The 22569-nt window shown below is 62.0% G+C and overlaps 2 protein-coding genes across 2 annotated transcripts; one reads left to right on the top strand and one right to left on the bottom strand.

The window, feature by feature from the left end:
- The first annotated feature begins 1256 nt into the window (after positions 1-1256).
- SLC7A10 (solute carrier family 7 member 10) lies at positions 1257-16494 on the top strand. Its single transcript, XM_024734080.1, has 11 exons — positions 1257-1416; positions 10365-10569; positions 12671-12822; positions 13083-13208; positions 13287-13440; positions 14204-14327; positions 14410-14513; positions 14874-14970; positions 15172-15321; positions 15940-16117; positions 16361-16494. The coding sequence occupies exons 1-11, from the start codon at positions 1266-1268 to the stop codon at positions 16492-16494; spliced, it is 1575 nt and encodes a 524-aa protein (XP_024589848.1). The 5' UTR covers positions 1257-1265.
- A 1374-nt stretch (positions 16495-17868) lies between these two features.
- On the bottom strand, positions 17869-22260 carry LRP3 (LDL receptor related protein 3). Its single transcript, XM_024734081.1, has 5 exons — positions 22232-22260; positions 20657-20871; positions 19079-20195; positions 18702-18834; positions 17869-18463 (listed from the first exon to the last, which is right to left on the bottom strand). Exons 1-5 carry the CDS (start codon positions 22243-22245, stop codon positions 17879-17881), a joined length of 2064 nt encoding a protein of 687 aa, XP_024589849.1. The 5' UTR covers positions 22246-22260; the 3' UTR covers positions 17869-17878.
- Between the last annotated feature and the right edge of the window lie 309 nt (positions 22261-22569).

Genomic DNA, 22569 nt, shown 5'->3' with positions numbered 1-22569 from the left:
GGCGCGGCCTCATCCACATGCAGGGGACGGTGCGTCGCGGCGGCCGCCAGGAAGGGACAAAGGCTGTTCCGCCGCCGGCCGCACAGTGCCAGGCTCGCCCCGCCCCGCCGCCCCGGTGGCCCCCGAGGCGGCCCCCCTTGCGTCTGTCCCGCCGGCCCGGCTGCATAGTCCGGACTGCTTCCGGGAGGAGGAGGCAGCCTCCCTCGGACCCTGCAAGCCCTACCTCTTCCTGCGACCCCAGGGGCCACAGCCCCTTCTCCGTGTCTCCCGGGCAGTTGAGGTGGCCTCGTCTCTTGAACTGAAGAGACTCAAGAGACGAGGGGCCTTCGCCAAAGACCCGAGTTCTAGTCCACTGAGCCCCGACTCTGTGGCCAGGCGTCTGCCTGCAGAACCTGCCGGACCCAGTCCAGAGCCGGGCTGGGCGGCGGAGGGCGGGGGAAGGTAAGGTTTAGAGCAGAACCCCTTCCAGGACCCCCACAGGCACTGGGTCCCCTCTGGATGACGGTTAGGGGCTCCAGAGTCTTCACCCCAACCCTGTCTCCCCAGACTTTTGATGATGGGGGCTTAGGGTCTCGTGACCCCAGGGGATCCTGGACAAAGCCCCCACCCCTCCGAGAGCTATACCTCACACACCCCAATCAGCGTCTGGAAGCCAAGGAGGCAACAGAAAGGGTTTGCACTTGCTCTGTGACCTTCCTTACTATCCCGGGGCCTCAGCTTTCACCTGTAGAGTGAGCCCAATCTCCACCCCTCTCCCCGTACACACACTCTAGGGGTCCGTGTCAGGATTTAAGGAGTATGGCCGCTCTGGCGCACAGCAGGTCTCAATACACAGACGGCTATTATTTTTGCCAGCTTCTTCAGTCTCCTTGAGGGCAGGGAGAGTCCTGACTTTGAGCCCTGCTCCCCCGCCCCCACCCCAGGCCGTCTTCCTAGGCCTTCTTGGGTCCAGGAAGTTCTTCCTAGGTCTGCCCCAAGTCCTCTCCTTCCTTCCAGGTCCGCGTTGGGAGGGTGGGGGCCACGGCGGGGAGTCCCCTTTAAGGAAGGTGGGGGAGGGGGCTGCTGGCCGGTCCTCCTTCCGCCCCTCCCTGGGCCCCGCGGGCCGGGGCTCAGGGCCAGGGCCCCGCGCCAGCGCATGCGCCCGCCTGTGGGCGCTGTCCGGCCTGCGAGAGCGGCGCGCACCGACAGCCGGACGGACGGGCTGCCTGGCGGCTGGTCTGACAGACGGGGCAGCGCAGGGAGCTGGGACGCGGCGGGACAGCGACATGGCCGGCCACACGCAGCAGCCGAGCGGGCGCGGGAACCCGGGCCCTGCTCCCTCGCCCTCCCCTGGCCCGGGCCCCGGGCCCGGCGCCTCGGAGCGGGTGGCGCTCAAGAAGGAGATCGGGCTGGTGAGCGCCTGCACCATCATCATCGGTGAGCGGGCGCGGGGCGGGCGGATGCCTGGGGCGGTAGGGCCTAAGGCGCGCAGCGGCTCGGAACAAGGAGCACCCCTCTCCGGGCGCGCCTACCGGTCTGAGACGGTGGAACATGGATGAGGGGATACCCGCCCGGGGCACCTGCGGTGTCTCCCCTCACACAGCAGCCACGGGGCTTCTTGTTTCCACCTCCCCAAGTGCCCTGAATTTTTGCACTTGAAGGAGGTGCAGGTCCCATCCACCGCTGGAATCCTCCTCCCGCCTTTACTTTGCCATGGACTTCCGCAAGGCAGTTACCCTCAGTCTTCTCGTCTGTAGCATGGAGATGGCTGTGGTCCTGCCTTGAGTGCGGGGGTCTTGCAAGTGTGGGAACTCGGTAAGCTGACCCCCGCTAAGGTCCCAAGTTCTGGGTCTTGTGGCTTAAACTGAGTTCCTACTGTGTGCAGGGTCCAGGTGCCGTGCCGTGTGAATGATTTATTCTTCGCAAGCAGGAGGGACTGTGGGTAGCCTGGACAGGTAGAGCCAGCCCAGAGGGGAAATCGGTTCAGAGTATATAATTAGTGCAGAATTCTGCAGCAGGACCCTGGCAGAGGGCGAGGAGCAGCCAGTGACTGGGGGAGGCCCAGTTTGGGTGGGCAGACCCAGCCTGCGAAAGGCCAGCTGCTTCCTGGGCTGGGATCCCATCTGCATCCTCTCACTCTCTAGCCCAGCTTCCCCACCTGAGAATGAGTCTGTGCATCCTTCCCCCACTTGGGGACTTCTGGGTAGGCAGAGGGCTCAGGGCACAGTGAGAACAGTGGTGGGGTTTTCCTCCTTCCGTCCCAAGTCAAGAACACTGATGCCTCAGGAACTGGCTAACCCAGACCTGTGCCTGTATCCACACCAGGTGCCTCAGAGACCTTCGTGGTGGGAGGAGTCTGTTCCGTCTCCTGTCTCCCAGGAGACACAGCCTGGAAGGATGAATGGCAAGGGTCTTGACCACTCTCACTTTACCAACTGCCCAGTCTTCCCCTCCCCAGCCAGTGGGTGCTGCTTGTGCATTCACTGCCCACCCATCCTCAGACCCTTGGAGATGGAAAAAGTTGGGGGCTCAGGAGGGCAGACTGGTGTCTTCACCTCCTCCTCCTCTGCCCCCACACTGGGAGTTCCTGGGCCAAGGTTGGGGTCTAGATCTTGGCCACCCCCTGCACTCGCACTGAGAATTGCCCCAGCACACAGCCCCTGTGCAGGTACCTCTCTGTCTCAACCACTTGCACCTGGAAAGGTGTCTTCTAGGAGCTGGTCCCGATCTGGTCCAGAGACCTTCTTGGACAAGAGTGCCCCTGCTTGACTGCTGAGAGGAAGGGCTGGTTCCAGGGATTTGGCCAGGGTACTGGTTAAAGCTTTGCCCTAGCCCACACCCTCTCCAAGAGCTGTGCCTTCAGGAAGAGGAAGCCCATACATCATGGGTGGGCCTTGGGGTCAAGAGGCTGACTGTGTCTGGAGCCAGCTGCAGTGCCCGACAGGTGCAGGGAGCGACGTGGTACTTGCTGGGCTGCGCACCCTCGAGCTGTATTCGACTCTTTCTCCTCCCTGCCTCCCATCCGCCTCAGGTCACGCAGAGGCTGCTGGCTCCTGTCTCCTCAAAAGAGGGCCCTGGTGGTGATGGTGGGAGTGGATGAGGCTAAGTCTGCAAGAATTTTTCTGTGCAGCACAGCTCTGCCCTTACAGCTCCCCCACTTTTCATACCATTTTTGCTGTTCCAGGTCCACTGCCCCCTTGGCTTCAGGCCTTGAAGACTGAGCTGGGGTTAGGAGTGACTTAGCCAAGAGTGGCGGACTCAGGAACAGAACCCAGATGACCTGACTCCAGCCCAGGACACTCAGGGGTGGTCCTACAAGCCTGCCTGGGGAGCTTTGAGGGGTTTCAGCAGGCAGGAGGCTGGACTGGGCAGGAGACAAACAAGGGGAGAATGGACCTGGTCCAGAAGGTGACAGATGACGGAGGAGGCAGGGGTGGGCTGAATCACTGCACTGCCCTCCCCAGCCTGATGCCCTGAAGGCCCCCACTTCCTCCCCTTTCACTGTTCCGGTAGCCCGGACTCCCACATCTTTCCCCACTTTCCTGCCCTGGGGAGCCTGGTCAAAGTAAAAAATGTCTGCCAAGTGTCATAGCTTAGCCTTAAAAGTCTTGAAAACTTTATAGCTTCATCCATAATCTTTCTTGTTTGATAGCAGTTTATTATCTCCAAAACTTCCAAATAGACCCTCTCAGAAGATCCGATAATTCTCTCCCTTTGTAACCCCTGCCCCAGGCTGAGGAGTAGGAATGGAATGACATAAAAGGGCTTTGAGCTAGAACAAGACTCCACCTAAAATGTGTTTAGGACAGCACCTGCTGGCTACAGCAAGCACAACTGGAGGGGAACGGGCCAGCCTGGAGGAAAAAGAGCCTTCTGGGGCAGACACTGCGCAAGACATCACCACATCCAATGCCTATTCAGAAAAACACACCTTACCACATTATGAAAACATGTTCTCCCTTTATCTCATTTGATTGCCTGCCTTGCAAGATGGGAATTTTTATACCCATTTTACAGATGTAGAAACTGAGGTTGGAAGTTAAATGACAATGCTGCAAGTGGTGGACTCGGAATTTGGAACCAGAATTGGACTCTTCTCCCAATCCAGTGCCTTTCTTCACACTGCTCTGGTGCGGGGCACAATTGGGGCCAGATGCAGAGCCCATGATGGGGGAAGGTTGAGGATTGAGCTGGGAGCTCATCCAACCGGGATTTAGTGAGCTCGCCACTCTACTATGGGTAGATGAACAAACAGGTGGACAGAGAAATAGCCTCTGACTCCCCCACCCCCACCCAGGGCTGTATGTACAGGGTCTCTTGTCCTGACTCAGGGACCACAACCAGCTCCCTCCCCATCCACACCCAAGGAAGGGTCGTGCCCAGGTTCAGCAGAGTGGGAATCAGCCAGGTCTACCGACCAGACTGTCCTGTCCTTCGCTCTCTCCCTTTGACTCAAATGTCCAGCCCATGTTTGTGGATCAGACTCAAGTATGTTCTAGAACTCAGGGACCTCCTTCATGAACCCTGTCTCCTTAGGAGCCAGTCTCTACTCATCCAGCCATGGCCAGGTCCCTCCGTTGTCTCTGGGGCTGGAGGTGCTGGGCTGCTCAGAGGATAGCCCTCTCCAGAACCCCAACCCATCCTCCCCGGGACCCTGAGGGGACATAAAACCACACAGGAGGCTGTCTGTACCTCACCATAGCCCCAATTTACAGATGAGGAAACTGGGGACCTGAGGCTGCAACCAGCCCAGGGTCAGATGCCCTTGGTGTGCTCTAAGACACCGTTGGGGGCTGAAGCAGCTCTGGCTACAAAGATGGGGCCTGCTAGCTCTGGTCACGCTCATTCATCTATTCAACAGGTAGGTACTGGACAGTGCTGGGCACTGTTCTAGGTGCTGGAGACATAACAGGGAACAAGACAGACAAAATCCCTGTCCTCCTGGAGCTGACATTCCAGCATGGGAGTCAAAGAGCAAACAGATAAGCAAGCTGAATATTTAGTTGCCAGGGTAATGGTAAGCACTAAGGTGAGAAAATGAAGGAGGGAGGATTGTAGGTAGGAGATGAGTCAGGAGTGAGATGGGGTGCAGTCTGTGTAGGCCTTGCAGCCGCAGTAAAGACTTTGCCTTCTTCTCTTTGTCAGGTGGGAGCCTGGGAGGGCTTTGGGCAGAAGAGGGATGGCATGGGGTAGGATGGGATGGGATGGCAGGGGATGGGATGGGATGGGATGTGTTGCGATGGGATGGCATGGGGCGGGATGAGATGGGATGGGATGGTGTGGGGTGGGATGGTATGGGGTGGCACGGCATGGCATGGCCTGGGGCTTACTGTGGAGAAGAGGCTGTGGGCAGAAGAGGCAGAAGCTGGAAGCCCAGTCGAGAGGGTACTCGAGTCACCTGGGTAAGAGATGGTGGTGGTTCAGAGCGGCGTGGCAGCAGTGGAGGTGCTGAGAGGAGGTTCAGTCCTAGGTGTGTTTGGAAGATTGAGCCAAATGTGTTGAACTGGACACAAGGTATAGCAGAGTGGAGTCTGGGTGACAGCAGGTTGGGGCCTGCGCAGCTGGGGGCATGGTTTGCCATTAATTGACCTGGGAAGACTGTGAGATGAGCAGGTCCAGGGGAGAGAGTTCCACTCTCCTGCTCACCCCTCTCTCAAAAGGAAAGTGGGTTAGGCCGGAGGCGCACGCTGACCAATTGGCAATTCCAGGCATGTCCTGGAAACGTCCCCACTCACCTCCCTGGAGTTCTACCAACACCTCAGCGGGCATTGCTGTCCCCCTAGAGGGGTGCCTGACATGCTCACCGTAAGGACACTGTGCTGGGAGTCACAGGCTTCACCCAGAGCAATAGCAGGGCCCCCAAAGCAGGGCTCTGGCCGCTGACCCCAGGGTGTTGAGGGCCCAAAGTGTTCAGATCCAAGGGCCAGCTTCGGTGGTAGATGACAATAGTGAGACCCATAAGCACTTCCTGGGGCCTCTGATGTAGCAGGCAATGTGGGAACAGACCCACATCACTGCCTCATCTCCCCATCTTACAGATAAGAAGGTTCGGAGAGTGAAGTACCTTGTCCACAGCCTCCCATCATGAGGGATCTGGGATTCAAACCCAGATGTAGGGGTTCTCAACTAATAATTGGCTCTGCCCATGGCCTCAGGGGCCTTGGGACTTAACCAACAGGGATTTGGAGCTCTTCCCCAGAGCCCTCATGGGTCACATCCTAACAGGGAGGTGCTGGGACTCATTGCCCAGGGCAAGAGGAGGAGGCCTGGCCTATGGCCAGCCCCTGATCAGACCCAGGAGCCCTGAGCTACTCTCTCCCAGGCCAGCAGGCCAGCGTGGCAGGAGGAGGCCCCACCATGGCCCTGCTTGCTGAAGAGGCAGGCAATAGGCCAGGTACGTGTAAGGGGACCTAGGCCCTGGGGGATCCCTGTCCTTCTAGAGGGCTTGGGCTTCTCATCTCAGCAGGCCAGGGCACAGACCCCGCCCTCTGGGAATGCAGGGTCCACCCAGGATGGCAAATAAAGGAGTCGCTTCCTGGCCATACTCCAGGTACCATGGGAGAGGAGCAGGGGCCAGGTTATAGGAATCAAGATGGGAGATCAGGGAGGGCTTCCTGGGGGTGGCGTTGCTTCTGGGAAGCCATTGAGCTGCGGAGAGACCTGCCGCAATGCGGGACAGAGGGCTCCAAGCAGAAACTGTGTTTCCTTGGACCCCGTGCAGATGTGCAGGACGCGCCCCTCCTGCCCAGCAGTGCCTCAGCCAAAGTCAGTGTTGCACCAGCCCTCTGCTGCCCCCTAGCTCAGTGGTCCTTCCTGGCACAAGGGGAAACTGAGGCCCAGGGAGCAGCACGGGCCTGAGGTCACACAACAGACTCCTGAAAGTGTTCTAGGGATGAGGGGTGGTGCCAGCAGCCTGACAGGACGTCCCTGACCCCTCCCCCAGATTCAACTCTGCACGGTCCCCACACACACACACGGTGGGCAGCTGGCCCCTTCCACCCACACGACCTCCGCAGTCCACTCCTGTGACCTCCGTGGTCGGCTCATGCCTCCCAGAAATAGGTCAGCGCTCACGGCTGCAGCCGGGGGAACAATGGCTCTTTCTTCCTTCACGGAGCCGGGTAAGCCCCATCGGGCCACACATCTTAATGTGATAAAAACCACCCAGCTTGGCCTGAGGGAAGAGGGGCGGGAGGAGACTGGAGGGGGGCCCCCTAGTTGAGGGACTCACATCCTCGCCCACCTTCCTCGGAGCTCTGGCCCTGCCAAGGACCTGCAAGGACCACAGAGCAGCCGTCCCACTGGGTGGATGGGAACAGGGAGGTCTCGGAACCCACATTTCTGCAGCCTGCTGTCAATCAGACACCTGACCGGGTGCTCAGCAGTACCTCCCGGCCCATCCCACAGTTTGTGGTTCCCGCCCCCACCTCCTCTTCCTCCAGACCAGGATGCCCCGAGGGTTGGGCTTGTCCACTGCAGTTCACCCAGTCGGGCAGAGCTGATTCTTCTAGCCCTGAACATGAGGGCTGAGAAGGGAGGCCTGGACCCACCACCAGGAGGCATAGGCAGGCTCGCCTGCAGCACTGCCTTACAGCTCCGTGGTCCCTTCTCCACAGCTCCTGCCATCGTTCAGTGCTGGAGACGCCCACCCCTGTCCTCAGCAACATCCCTCCTCCTCCCTGCCCGCTGTCCCTCACCCAAGCCTGCCGCCCATCTTGCTCCTTGCAGAGCCCCGTCCAGCCCACACGGTGCCAAGAGCAGCCAGTGGACCTCGATGGGGTTTTCTGCCACCTTCCAGCACAAACCCGAGGCAGATGCTGGAGGCTGTCCAGGCCCAGAGGAAGAGGCCCCCGGAGAGCTCAGAGCCACCTGCTGGCACGTGTGTTCCTTTGAGCCACGCGGGGAGAAGTCCTGCGTTGTAGCCTGCAGCCATGTGTCTAAAACAATAGCGATCCTCACCCCGGCCCATCCGTCGAGTCTTCAGCCGCTGGGCACAGACAAGTGATGTGTCCCTTTCAAATCCCAGCCTCGGAGGACGAGGCGCCAGGTGTGGCTTCCCCGAGGGCTACACTCGTGAGGCCCCGTCAGGCTGAGTTGCGTAGGGTGGTGGGCGTCCCCACGAGGTGGGTGGCTCAGGGCCCTGGATGCACCCAGCTCCTTCCAAGGCCACCCAGCCCCCACTGGCTTCCAACCTCCCTGGCTTTTGGCAAATCCCACTCCACCAGGTCCTGAGAACAGAGGCTCTACTGCTGGATAGAGCAAACGCCAAGGCTCTTTAGAAGCCTAACAGCCCACCCAGGCCCTGGGCCCCGTGGTAGATGAAGGAAGCGGCCCCTCTCTCCCTGGAAGCGAGCTGAGGGCACAGCTTACCTCTGGGGCTGGGAGACAGGAATTCTTTCCTCCTTATCTGGATGTATTTAGGGCTCCTGGGACGTGACTAGAAAACCAAGTGGGGCGTCGTGGCCATCCAGACTGGAAATCTGTGCCGGCCGGGTGGGGGTGGGGTAGGACTGTGGACAGGGAACGCATGCAGATGGGCCGCCCCAGCTGTGTCCTCGTCCAGACCCGCCTGTGGGCCTGGCAGGTGGAGCAGGCAGGGTCTGCCCTGACGGACATGTGCTCCCACCCCGGGCCCCGGCAGGTGGGGCCAATCTCGTGCAGGGGCTGAGCCCCGGGTCCCAGCAGTGTTGCTTTTTTCTTCATGTGGCCTGTGGGTTCTGGGATTATTTCCTCTTGGGCAGGCCCTAGTCCAAATCACCAGTGATGTGGCCTGATTCATTTGCACAGATGGTGAGACCCGGGTAACGCAGAACATTGCCCACTTTGCCCTAAATGCCAGGGACCTCAGGGCTAAGTGGGTGGTCAGCGTTTTACTCATCCTGGGAACCTGCTCTGCAGCCCACAGCGTGGCCCTCTGAGCGTTTCCCATTGTTCTGCTCCCAGACCCCACGAGTGCCCCACAGTGCCCATCCTTCCAAATCTCAGACTCAGCCCATGGGCAGGCCAGGCTTTCTGTGACCCATGACCTGGCAGATTTCCCTGGCACCCAAGTCTTGGAAGCTAGCCACCCTCTCTGCTACTGCCCACAGTCCCCCCTTCCGGGGGGGGGGTCGAGTGGAGACTGCGGCCCCCCACTTCACAGAGGAGGAGTTCAGTCCTTCAGTGGCATTGGTGCCACTTTGGGCATCGGGCCAGTCACTCATCCTGTAGCTTGCTCAACAGATGTGTATTGAGCACCAACTTGTGTGCTGGAGGCCCAAGGTGAGGCCGCAGACGGTACACACAGAATCACGCGAAGATGCAAAGGACATCTGGATACAGCTGTGAACGAGCCGAGGCTTCCCATACAGTACCTCGCTGAATCCTCACAGCAGTCCCATTGTATAGACGGGACTCAAGAGGTTCCCTGCCTCCTGAGCCCCAGCCAGAGTTTCCCACTGTGGTCCTAGGATTAGAGCAGTGACCCCTGTTTGCAACCAGTGAGCTGTTCCCAAGGGAGAGGCATCTGTGTCCAGACCCCAGCCTGAGCCAACTGAGTCCTGCCAGGCTGCCATCATCCACCCCATCCCTTCCGTGATAGCTGCTAAGCAACCCCCAGCCCTGAAAATGCACCAGCTCCTCTCCCTCACCCCACTGACCCTTGCCCAGGACCTGAAACATTTTAACAATGCCAGGAAACCAGGTCTCTTCCGAGTCTGTGTCCACAGCATGGGTCCTAGGTCAGGGAGGAGCCCAGCGGGCAAAGGGCTCTCTAATAGGGAAAGAGGAGATGGAAGGTAAAGAAATAAAGTACGGAGCAGGGTCTGGGGCTGTGAAGTGGGAGGAGGAGCCTTACCGGTGTGGTCAAGGAGGACTTCCTGGAGGAGGTGCCAGTCCCCAAGCCACTCCCATGAGTTTGGATTTCGGCCAATAGGAAGGTGGCAAGAGAGTATCATGGTCAAGGTCTTGCTTTAGGTGGCCAGCTCTGGCCAGGCTGGGAGGAAGCCAGGTGGCTGGAGGCTGACAAGACTGGAGGCCTTGGCCAGGGGCGAGGGACTGGGCCTGGGCCCTGTGGGGATGCACTGGAGTGGCTGCCACTCTGCCACTGCTTGCGCTTGCCCCACCTCATGGCTGTTAGTTGGGGGCAGAGGAACTCAGAACAGGACCCATCTCTGGCAGTGGAGCCTGTCTGGACAAAGTGCCACTCGCCATGCCAGGGGCTGGGGAGGGGAGCTGAGGTGGCCAGAGTGGGACTTGCAGGGTTTGAGGGCCCCGTGGCAGCCCCTGGGGCTCCTTGAGGGAGCAGCCCAGGCTCCCCTCCTCACTGCAGCATGTGGAGCTGCACAGAGAGGCTGCCCTGCTGGGGGCGCCCAGACCTGATGCCTCCCCACCTCTTCCCCCCACAGGAAACATCATCGGCTCGGGCATCTTCATCTCCCCCAAGGGGGTCCTAGAGCACTGTGGCTCCGTGGGTCTGGCCCTCTTCGTCTGGGTCTTGGGTGGGGGCATCACTGCCTTGGGCTCACTGTGCTACGCGGAGCTGGGACTCGCCATCCCCAAGTCTGGCGGGGACTACGCCTATGTCACCGAGATCTTCGGGGGCCTGGCTGGGTGAGTGTGGGGCACCAGTAGCTGTGGGGTGGTGACAGCCTCTCCAGAATGGATGGCCAGCTGGGCCCAGGACCCCAGTGTCCTCCTCTGCTTCTCACATTGCAGGGAGGTCATGGGAGTAGATGGAGGGAAGGGGAGGTGTCGGGCAGCCTTCTAAGGCCAGGGTGGGTGGGACCAATGCCCACCCTACTCCAGCTGGCCCCTTGACCTCTCTGTGCTTCCTTTTAAATAGAGCTCCTCTAAGCCCCACTCCCCACCCAGGTGCTTATGGGTGGGGAGGACCTTACTATGGAAACCTCTCTAGATCATGCCAACATCCAGGCAGGGATACCTTGACGTCAGTAAACTAAATGCAGGGTCGGGGGGTGCATGATAGTCCTATCAACGCCCTGCAAGACGTTCCCTTTAAATAGCTCCCGACGTTCCTGTATTCACGTGAACGTTAGCTGAGCACCTACTGTGTGCTGAGGGCCAGGACGCAATGATACAAAGATCCATCCCGGGCCTCAGGTTGCTGACAGTGCAGAAGGGAAATGATCCTTCAAATGTGATTAAGACCAGGAGGATCCTTGCTTTGAAGATATGTGAGAGGCTGCAGCCCAGCAGCCAAGAGAACAGGGTGCCCACCACCCAGAGAAGACTCCCAGAAAAAACCACATTTGTGCCAAGGCTTGGAGGAAGGGTGGGGTTTTGTTGGCCGACCAGGACGGGTAGCACATACGGAGGGTGGTGGCCTGGGCGAGCTTGGTCTGTCTGCCACGGCCACAGGTGAGGTCAGATCCATCGTAGACGCCAGGGCTTGTCGGGGACGGGGCAGCCTGTAGGTGGAGGGCCATCAAAGCTATTGCAGCTATCCAGCTGAGCCATGCTGAGGGCCAGAACAAAGGTACAGGAAGATTCCAGAACCATTTAGGAGTCTACATTGGGAGGACGTGGTGGCCAGTGTGGCATGAAGGAGAGGCTTGGAGAGACTCCATAGATGGTGGTTCCCGGGATGGGGAGAGGGAGATTTTAGGTTGGGGTCTAACGCATAGGTGGGGTCGGTGGCATGTCCGGGGAGACGCTGAGTCAGGCCTTGGGTGGGGGATCTGGAGCGCAGACGAAAGGTCTAGGCTGAAGTATTTAAAGTTTGGTTCTGAGGGATGTGGTCAGGGGCCTTTAACAGGGCAGTGGAGGATGGGGCCCTGCTGTTCTCCTCTGGGGAGAGGGTCCTCAAAGGGGCCTGGGACCCGAGAAAGCAGAAGAATTTTGCTGTGTGGCAGAAAACTCAAGAAGATGGAAGGGAGAGGAGGACCCAAGACCCACCCCAAGGGCACCCAGCATCGAGGGTGGGCAGCGGGGAGCACCCAGTATGGGAGGAGGGTCATGGAGCTAGGATGTCCCAGAAGCCAAAGGGGGAGAGGTGGTGCAAAGCAAGAGGTAAGGAAGCAGGGCTACAGAGCAAAGGTGAGGACCAAGAGGAAGCCACTGAGCTTGGTGTCCCCGGATGAGGCAATCCGTATCCTCAGGGTGGGACGGACAGGGGACTAGGACCACCCCCACGGACAGGCACTCCCCTGGGTGCAGACAGAGCCCCCAGGAACAGGTCGGGCCTCACTCCCACGTGGGCACCCTGCAGAGGTGAGATTCTGGCAGATGGGCTATAAATCCCTGTCACCCCAGCCAGGGGTCTTTGCAAGGTCCAGTCCCTCGGGGATCACAGCTCAGAGTCAGCCACCTGCAGCCACAGGGCTCTGCTGAGAACTACAGCTGGAGCTGTGACTGGAGGTCCCGGGACAGCCCACCCCAGCTCAGGAGCAGCCTGTGACCGGGGACGAGGTGGCCATTAGAAAAGTGCTTGGTTCCCGAGTCTCTCTCCACACCTGCCCAAGGGCAGCCCGTAGCTGTTTGCGCTGAACGCTGTCTCTGTTGAAACAGTTCATAAATAGAGCAGAGACCTCAACAAGGTTGGCCCTGCCTCCCTGGACCAAAGCTGGTATCTGGCCCCCACAGCAGCTCTGGGTGCCGGGGCCCAGGGTGCAGCCCCACTCCACATATCTAGGCCCCCTTGGCTGGGAGGGTGCCGGGAGGCCCGAGCCACTCGGGCCCTCACTCCTTCCAGCTTCCTGCTGCTCTGGAGCGCCGTCCTCATCATGTACCCCACCAGCCTGGCCGTCATCTCCATGACCTTCTCCAACTACGTGCTGCAGCCCGTGTTCCCCAACTGCATCCCGCCGGCCGCCGCTTCCCATGCGCTCTCCATGGCCTGCCTTAGTGAGTGTCCACCGTGGGGCCGGGCTGCGCGTCTGTCCCCAGGGCCCACCCTGCTCCCTGCCCCCGTGGGGGGACTTTCGGGGGAGGTCCCTCCAGCTGTCAGTCCCCGTGAAGTCGGCCTCAGGGGTTGGGCTTCTGGCACTCCAGGAGCTGCAGGGGACACCGCCCTCCTGCAGCCCGGGCTGGCCTTGGCTGTGGCCCACCTCGAGGGGCTTGGCCTCGGGTGCCCGCCCACCCAGCCACCCGCCCCTCCTCCTCAGTGCTCCTGACGTGGGTGAACAGCTCGAGCGTGCGCTGGGCCACGCGCATCCAGGATGTGTTCACCGGCGGGAAGCTGCTGGCCCTGTCACTCATCATTGGCGTGGGCTTTGTCCAGATCTTCCAAGGTAGGGCCGGGCTGTGGGGGGCGGCGCTGGGCACAGGGCCAGGGAGACGACGCTGACCCTTGACCTCCGGACCCCCAGGACGCTTCGAGGAGCTGAGGCCCAGCAACGCCTTCGACTTCTGGATGACGCCGTCCGTGGGTCACCTGGCCCTGGCCTTCCTCCAGGGCTCCTTTGCCTTCAGCGGCTGGAACTTCCTCAACTATGTCACCGAAGAGCTGGTGGACCCTCGAAAGTGAGCGGGGCTCCGGCCAGGCCCTGGGAAGGGGTGTGGCGTGGGGTGGGAGAGGCGGCCTCCCCACACAGAGCCGCTGTCACCTCTGGCCGGCCTGGTCATCTGCCTGACCGCACTGCTACCCACCGGGAACGGCGCTGGAAAGGCAGCCGGGACGCTTGTGTTCCAGCCTGATCGTTCTGTATGGCTGTGGATGAGTCGCGGCCCCTCGCTGGGCCTCAGAAACACTGAGTATCATTGTCTCGCTGTAAATGGATCCAGCTATTTGCATTTGGCCAAAAATTACACATGCGCACACAACATGGTCCCTAAAAATGAAGCCAATGGCTCCCTCTGATGCTCAGCTGGGACCTTGACAGTGAACAGTTACAGCTGGAGCTGGGGGGCGGGGGGGGCTGATGGGAGTCCCAGGGGACCCTGGTCTGTGGACTGAGCTCTAAGGGCGCTTTGAGGATTTTCAAGTCTGATTTTGGCTGTATGCAACGTCCCAGACATTAGATCCGCCCCCCTCCCCAGGATATGAGTGGCCCCTTCTCCATCTGCCCTTCCTCCCACCAGCCTGTGCCAAGGCTGGGCTGGGGATTAGAGGGGAGACGGACAGCAGTGCTGCCCCCTTCGCTGCCCCAAGGCCCCCAGCAGACCCAGGCGATGGAGGCTCAAAGCTGCTCCCATTGCTGGGTCCCCTGCCACTCCCCACCACCCTGAGGCCCCGTCCCCCAGCCCCGCAAGGGCTGATGCTGACACACTGCACCACTGTCCCCAGGAACCTACCTCGTGCCATCTTCATCTCCATCCCCCTGGTGACCTTCGTGTACACCTTCACCAATGTCGCCTACTTCACTGCCATGTCCCCCCAGGAGCTGCTGGCCTCTAACGCAGTGGCCGTGGTGAGTGGGGCCCCGCTTGGTCCTGGCTCCTGCCCGGCCTCCACCCTGCCTCACGCACCCCCTCTCTTCTGTGCCCACCCAGACCTTCGGGGAGAAGCTGCTGGGCTACTTTTCTTGGGTCATGCCCGTCTCCGTGGCACTTTCCACTTTCGGAGGGATCAATGGCTACCTGTTCACCTCCTCCAGGTGACTGGACTGGGAAGAGGGTGGTCAAGGTGAGGCAAGGCAGCTGCCCTGGTACACACGAGCAGTGCTGGGGGCCAGAGGAAGTGAAGTGCTGCCCGGCGGGGCCCACTCCCTGAAGCTGGGACCATGAACTCCCCGGAAGCAGATGTCAGATCCCAATTGCGAGGAACAGAAAGCAAGAGGGAGGCGGGCTAGATGAGGGGAAGAACTGCCCAGTGGGGCTGCTGGGGCCCAGAGCAGGGAGTCGGAGGTGACAGCTCAAGAGGGCCATCAGGTCTAGACTGAGGTCGGGATCTGGCCAGCAGCGAGGCCCCAGGCTGGGCTCATGGCTCCCACCCACCTCTGTCCCCACCCCCCCAGACTGTGCTTCTCTGGAGCCCGAGAGGGACACCTGCCCAGCCTGCTGGCCATGATCCACGTCAGACACTGCACCCCTATCCCTGCCCTCCTCGTCTGCGTAAGTTGGGGGACCCAGGCTCGCAAGGCGGGGAGCCAGGGCCACGCAGCAGCGTGGGTAATGGCAGGGATGAGGCCTGGCCCTGGTGGGGGCGGGAGGGCCGGGCTCGCTGACCTCCCGGCCCCAGTCGGCAGGCCCGGGGCCCCTGCTGGGCTGACAGGAGGCAGGTGGGAGTCGGCCCTCAGCCCAGTCCTCTTCCAGGGCGGGGCCACAGCAGTCATCATGCTTGTGGGAGACACATACACGCTCATCAACTATGTGTCCTTCATCAACTACCTCTGCTACGGCGTCACCATCCTGGGCCTGCTGGTGCTACGCTGGAGGTGGCCGGCGCTCCACAGGCCCATCAAGGTGAGGCCCGGAGGGGACCAGCCAGCCCACGTGGCGGAAGCAGTCAGGGCCACCCCTTTACCCGTTTGGGCACCCGGGGCAGCGACGGCAGCGATGGTGAGGCCAGCCTTTGCTGTGTGCTGGGCCCTGCCCAGGGCCCTGTGTCCACTGGCATATCCCGTCCTTAAGGCAGCCCCGTGGGGTGGGTGCTGTGATACTCCCACTTCACAGACAGGAAAATAAGGCTCAGACATTACGGTCACACAGGATTCCACGAGCCCACAGAAAACAGAAGACCCAAAACCGAGCTAAAAGAAAAGTCCTCCCGTTTGCATATAAATCCTTGAGCTGGAGAAGTGCTCAGTGCCTGGAATGTGAAACACCCAATAATCATTCACCTTCAGCCGAGCGCGAGTGGCAAGCGCACATACAGTCGCTGTGTGGAGCTCAGAGCCGCTGAAATTGACAAGCCCTCAACAATGTGGCCAACTGGCCAGCCACGTTGGGCTGCTGGCAGAAGGGGGCCCCTCGGGCCTCAGCTCCCAGGAGAGGGGGGAAAGGGCCTCAGACCCCCCGGGGCGGTGGGGCAGGAGAGCCAGGGGTCCCGTGCCATTGGCACTGCCGCTCGCTGCCCCCCAGGTGAACCTCCTCGTCCCCGTCGCATACTTGGTCTTCTGGGCGTTCCTGCTCGTCTTCAGCTTCATCTCGGAGCCCATGGTGTGCGGGGTGGGCGTCATCATCATCCTCACGGGCGTGCCCATTTTCTTCCTGGGAGTGTTCTGGAGAAGCAAACCGAAGTGTGTGCACAGACTCACAGGTGAGCCAGGCAGCTCCCCGATGGGGCGGGGCCTGGAGATGGAACCCTCTTGGGGGCTCACCCTAGAGCGGGGTCTCCCGGCAGCTGCGGTGGCCACAAGGGGCCCAACCGCCACCAAGTGTCTCCCTGTGGCTTGGCCCAAGTGTCCAGGTCCCATGCGCAGAGGGAGCAGCTCCCTGAGGACCCCTGTCCCACAGGGTCAGACCCCAGGGTCCATCTGTCGGCCTGTCTGTCTGTCCTCAGAGTCAATGACACGCTGGGGCCAGGAGCTGTGTTTCGTGGTCTACCCCCAGGGCTCCCCGGAGGAGGAGGAAAATGGCCCCTGCCAGCCCTCCCCACTGCCCGCCGCCACGGACAAGCCCTTGAAGACAGAATGAGACGTTGTGGAGCCTTGAAGCAGCTGTTTCTGTTTACATGTTGTTTATGAGGAGGTGTTTTTGGGGTTTTTTAAAAAAAAAAAAAAAAAAAAAAAAAAATTTTTTTTCCTGGGGAAAAAAAGAGATCCTACTCTTAGAGGCCTGTGGTGAGGAGCCCTGAAGATGTGGGACTGGGTCCCCTGTCAGCGCTGCCCCGTTAGCTTTTCCTGGAAAGGTCTACGAATAAAACAGGGCTGGTGGTGTACCTGTCTCAGGTGAGTCCCTGGTGGGCACCTCTCGGTGGTGGGCACCGCTCGGTGGGGGGCATGCGTGGAGCTGGCTGGAGAAGGGGGCCCGGCAGGCCCAGGAGGAGGCCCTTGGCATTCGGGGGCTCTGCCGCTTCAGCCAGGCACTCCCTCTCCGGGGCTGGCACCATGGGGTCCGGAGCCGCCCCTGCCCCAAAGGGACATGGAGGATTGGGAGGCCGCTGGGTGTGCCCCTCCCCCAGGCCCTGCAACACCTGCTGGAGGCTCGGTCACCCAGGAGAGCCCGGGATTCCCACTGGAACTGCCTTTCTTCCCATAAATCCCCACGGAGTGAGTGTCAGGACATCAAAGCCCACGGCCTGGCCCTGGTTTACAGGTGTGGGAAAACTGAGGCTGAGACAGGATGGGATGGATTTGCCTGCTGGCAACTGGTGCCTCAGCCTCTGCCCCCTGAGAAAGCATCAAGTAACATCTTCCGGGGCCTCAGGACCTGCAAGAGACCCCATCAGCTTTCTCTACCCTGTGCCCACTTTCCCAGCCCCGCAGTACTGCCTGGGAGATTGACCCCTCAGCCAGAGGGCAAAGGGCATCAACCTGGCCAGGCCCGCGCTGACCCCACAAGCATGAGGTTGGGGGCAGAAGCCTCCTAGCCCAGCTCCTCCGGGGCCTGCTGCAAGGATGGAGGAGGGTTCAGTGCCACCAGAGTGCCCACCATGGACTAGGTCTGATGTACCCATGTCCCTGTTCAGTCCAGGGACAGCTCTGGTGCCCCACAGGGTGAGTAAAGGGAGAAGCCACAGGAAACATTCCAGGGAGCCCTGCCCTGGCCCTCCCACTTCTCTGGAAAAGGATTCCCAGAATAGAGTCAGGGGAGGTAGGCATGGGCCCCAAGGTATCTTGTGTACCCTGGGGCCCTGCAGAGGGCGGGCTCATCACTCCACCCTCGCCCCACGTTCAACCCCCTGCAGTCCCCTGCCCACCATGCCCAGCAGGGGGGCCAGGGCGCTGATGCAGGAAGCTGGCTGCGCTTCTGGGTGGGCCTCTCCGTAAGAAAGAAGGACACGGAGGCAGGGTAGAAACGACTGTGTATTCCCTGGTTACAAAGCGGGGCTGTGGCGGTCATCAGCGTGTCCGGCGGGTCAGCAGACCAGCAGGGCCTCGTCGTCACTGGCCTCCAACGTTGGGGAGCAGGGTGGCAGGGGGCTCCTGCAGACACCCAGTGGCTCTGGTGGGTGGGGGCCTAGGGTGCTGCTGGCAGTGGGGGCCGGGGGGTGAGGGCCCTGGGCCGAGCAGGACTCCCGAGGCATGTCCACAGGGGCTGGGTTGTCCACCAGAGGGTCCCTGCCGGCCTTTCTGTCCTTGTGCACTGGCCTGGCCTCTGGGTCCCGCAGGCCCGAGGGGGGTGGCACAGAAGGCCCCACCTCCGGTGCATGGCTAGGGGCGCCGGGGGGCCCCTCCCCGGCTGCCCCTGCGCTGCCTGTGTCTGTTAGGGGTGCCGGGGGGTCTAGGCCAGCCCCCGGTGCCGGCTGGAGGAGCCCATCGCCCAGCACCGTCTGTGAGGTGCGCGCAGCCGTCAGCAGCGGGATCTGTCCGCGCGGTGCCCGCGGCCGGTGAAAGAGCCGGTTCCAGAGGCGGCCGAGGCGGCGGCGGGAGGGCCCGCGGCGGGAGGCGTGCCGGCGCATCTGTCGCCGCATGGCCGTGCGAAGGTTCTGTAGCACCGAGGCCTGGAGGGTGGGGCGGCGGCTGAGGGGGCAGAGGTCAGCACGACCCCCGAGGACCCAGAGACCAACTTGTCCCCTCCCCGGCCATGGCCTTCTATGTCACCCTGTCCAGGCCTCATCTCCCGCCTCCCTCGACCCCTGGACCAGCGTGGCCGCACGCTTTCCGACCTGGCCCCTCGGCCTCCCTGTCTTGGGTGTTTTCCGAGGTCTGGCCGGTGGGGTCTCACGCCCTCTGGCTCACCTGTGACGCACTGTAGACGGGAAAGTCCTCCACAGGTGGAATGAGGCCCTGTGCAATGAGCTGCCCATAGGACGGGGGCGCCTCTCGCCGCACAAACTCAGCCTCCAGGCGTGTCATCTGGGTCTCAAAGGCCCTGAAAGCAAGGGCAGAAGGGCAGCATGGCGGGGCTGTGGGGACCTCCCACTTCCCGCCTCCCACGGGGGCTCCGCAGCAGGACGTGGGACCCCGTCCTTCCATCCGGACATCCCGAGGTGCCCAGACCTGGGAAGCCCCGTGTGGATGAGCCCCAGCTCACAAGCCCACAGCTGTGCGAACAGTGAGCCCAGGGCCTCGCTCCAGAGACAGGAGGAAAGCGAGGCTCTGGCCCCGCCGCCCACCTGTACTCCTGCGTGCGCAGGGAGTAGAGCTTGAAGGCGCAGCCCAGGGCAATGACGAGTAGCAGGCCGCAGACCAGGCTGCCGATGAGCGCGGCGGTGATGACCTTGCGGGGCACGGCCGCCAGGCAGCCGTGCTCGTCGCTGCCGTCCTGGCAGTCCTCCTGGCCGTCACAGCGCCACGTCTCGAAGATGCACAGGTTGGTGCCACAGTGGAAGGTGCCCGGCTGGCAGGAGAAGCAGTTCTTCTCGTCGGCGCCATCAGGGCAGCTTTTCTGATTGTTGCAGCGGTCGGCCGGCGTGTAACAGAGGCCGCTGCCACCCTCACAGGGGTACTGGTCGGGGGGGCAGGCGGGGCAGCCCTGCTCGTCCCGGCCGCTGGCGCAGTGCCACCAGCCGTCGCAGCGCTGCGGCTCCGAGAAGCAGCCCTGCTCGCCCGTGTCGTCCACGTCGCCCTCGCGGCTGCTCCCGCACGGCTGCTCCCACGGAAGGCAATAGCCCTTCACCTGGTAGGTGGCATTGAAGCCGTGGCCGGCGCTGCGGGCACGGGCGTGGTAGGCCACGGTGAGGCGGCCCTGGGCGGCCTCGAGGCTCACGGGCCGGTGGTTGCTGCGGTAGGAGAGCGTCTGCAGCAGGCGGTCCCCACGCTCGCCCAGGCCCTCGTACACCTGCACGTAGTCGTCGTAGCCCAGCCGCAGTTCCAGCTGCAGCAGCACACGCCGTGGGTCCTGTGTGTCCACCAGCCACGTGCAGTGAAGGTCCGAGGGCCCACGGGCCGCGCCGAACAGGTCTGGGGAGGGGAAGGAGCCATAGAAGCTGCCCAGGCGCCGGCCGCAGGCCAGGTCGGGGCAGCCAGCCTCGTCGGAGCCATCGCCGCAGTCCTGAGTGCCGTCGCAGCGCCGCTCGGCGGGCAGGCAGCGTGTGGAGCGCGCCCCGCTGCAGGGGAAGGTGCCCCCGGGGCACAGGCTGCCCGGCGGCTCGGAGGCAGGCGCCGAGCAATTGCCCTCATCAGAGCCGTCGCCGCACTCGTCCACGGTGTTGCACTGCCACGGGCCCGGCAAGCACTTGCCGTTGTCACAGCGGAACTCGTCAGCCTGGCAGGAAACCTGGCCCAGCTTCCCTGTGGGGTGAAGTGCGTAGCAGACACAGTCGGGGGCAAGCAGAGCTGCCCTCCATCCTGGGGCCAGCAGCCGGCGTGTGGTGCCCCCATCCCAGCAGCGCCTCTGCAGGGTCCAGGGAGAGGCAGGATCCCGGGAGAAGGGCCCTGGACTCTCCATGGCCAACTGAGGGGCAGAGACCCTCCAAATGCCAGGGCAGGCCCAGGTCCTGACCCGAGCTGGGGGTAAGGGGTGAGCTCCCCACTCTGGCCAAGTCTATGAAGTGGGGTCAGTGACCTCGAGGGGCTCCAAGCCACCCTGAGGCAGCAACATGACCAGTCTCCGTCCCAACACTGGGCTCCAACTGACAGGTCTGCTGGGGGAGACCCTGCAGGGAGTGGGTCGATGGAGGGTGCCGCCCTGGCCCCCCAGGAGCCCATGTGCACACACTGAGGTGCCCCGCCCACCCTACCACCGGCATCACCTCGGATGTATGAGAGACGGAAGCCCTGGGCCTGGCCAGAACTGGAGGCGTCCGAGTGGAAGAAGATCCAAACGTGGTCCCGGGCAGAGATGAAGGCGGGCGGGATGGCGGAGCCGCAGAGCCGGAAGGCCTCCTGGCGGGGCGGGGCCGCTGGGCCCAGCATGAGCCAGTCCAGGGAGCACTGGTGGGATTCCTCCACGTCAAAGTTGCGGAAGCTGCGGGGGGCGGAGAGGGCCGCCGACATGGGTGGGTGGCCAGGGGCCAGCAGGGAACGGTCATGCCTGAGCTCATGGCAAGGATGGTCAGCCCCACTGTCCCTCCTCTCCTCCGCTCCCGGCTGCTCAGTGGGCCCTCCAGGGGTCTGAAGGTGGCTCCGTGAAGAATCAGGACAGTGTGGACAGCCTGGGTCACGTCAGCCCCAGTGCAGCCTCTCCACCCTCGGTCAGCACACACACACACACGCACACGCACACGCACACACACACACACACACACGCACACACACACACGGCACCCCAACCCAAGGCCGAAGTGGAGTGGGAGGCAGGAGCCCCATCGTAGGCAATTCCCTCCACTTACACTCTCCCCTGAAGGACAAGGCCCAAGGGTTCAGATCCCCACCATGCTGGCTCTGCTGGGACAGACCCTGCACAGATCCCAGGCTTGTACACTGAGGGGACCCATGCGCACCGGGCTGGCCTAGGCTGGGGCTGGGGCACAGCTCAGCACCTGGGGAGAAACACTGGCCCTGGACCCCCTGGCCCAGGCTGTGGGATAAACAGCGCCATGGAGTTCTCTAGAGGGGGCCAGGAAGGGTGGAGTCTTTGAAGAGACTCCCAGAGGCCACAGGGAAACGGGCACAGACCCTGACGGTGCCCATCACATCCCTGTGCCTCGGAGCGACTGGGGGCTTCCGGGCTTTGCATTTAGGAGAGTAACTCCCCACGATCTCCCCAGTCCAAGGGTCCAGCCTCAATTCCGCCATCTGATCACCTCATCCCGTTTCCCTCTGCATGTCCCCGCAGCTCAAGCGCCTGGGCTCCTGCCTGGTCCCCGTTCCTGCCGAGACCACCCCAAGGCCCCTGGGGAAAACGTGCTCTGGGCTCAGTGCCAGCCTGGCCTCAAGCCACCCCTGCAGGACAGACGGGACACCTCTGCCACCTCACAGTCCCAGGGCTCCCCTCCCTGGCAGGCCTGAGGTGACGGACAGCCCCACAAGCCCATGAGAGAGGCTCAGGGCAGGACGAGGCCCAGGTCTGGGCAGCCAGCACCAGAGGCCCACAGTCACGCTCACATGCACCCACATGCATACAACTCATACACGTGCACGTGTAGACTCACACACGTACTTGCACACGTACACATCTGCTCACTCGTGCCCACCACACGTGCTCACACATGCACACACCCCTGTCCTTTATACCTGCTCAGGTGGGGCTCACGCACATACACAAGCACACGTGAGTGCTCACACGTGTGCACACGCATCTGGTCACTGGCTTGCCACATGCACACTCACGTTCAGTGTGTGTAGGCCCACATCGGTTCCCTCTGGCACCCCCGGGGCCCCCATACCTGATGGTGATCATGTCCCCACGGTCACCCTGGATGTACCAGCTGCAGTTGGTACCCGGTGGGTAGTTGAGGGGCCAGGCTGGGCTGTAGATGACACCGCGTCGTTCCGTGTGCTGCTCCAGCTTCCCGCTGCAGGCGGCTGTCAGGAGAGGAGGCTGAGAGGTGCTAGCCTCACCTTTGGGTGGGAGGGGGTAGTGAGGGAGGGCGACACTTGAGCCCCCCATGGCTTGAGCACAGGCCTTCCCCGGGGTGGGATCAAGGCCAGCCAAGGTGATCACGGCCAAGAGGAAGGCCACAACTGGAGACTTCATGGAAGTGGTGTGTATGGCGTGGGCCAA

Source organism: Neophocaena asiaeorientalis, unplaced genomic scaffold (genome assembly GCF_003031525.2).
Source record: "Neophocaena asiaeorientalis asiaeorientalis breed wild unplaced genomic scaffold, Neophocaena_asiaeorientalis_V1.1 scaffold280, whole genome shotgun sequence".
In the NCBI taxonomy this organism is placed as follows: Eukaryota; Metazoa; Chordata; class Mammalia; order Artiodactyla; family Phocoenidae; genus Neophocaena; species Neophocaena asiaeorientalis.
This window is presented reverse-complemented; position numbering and strand designations above follow the sequence as displayed.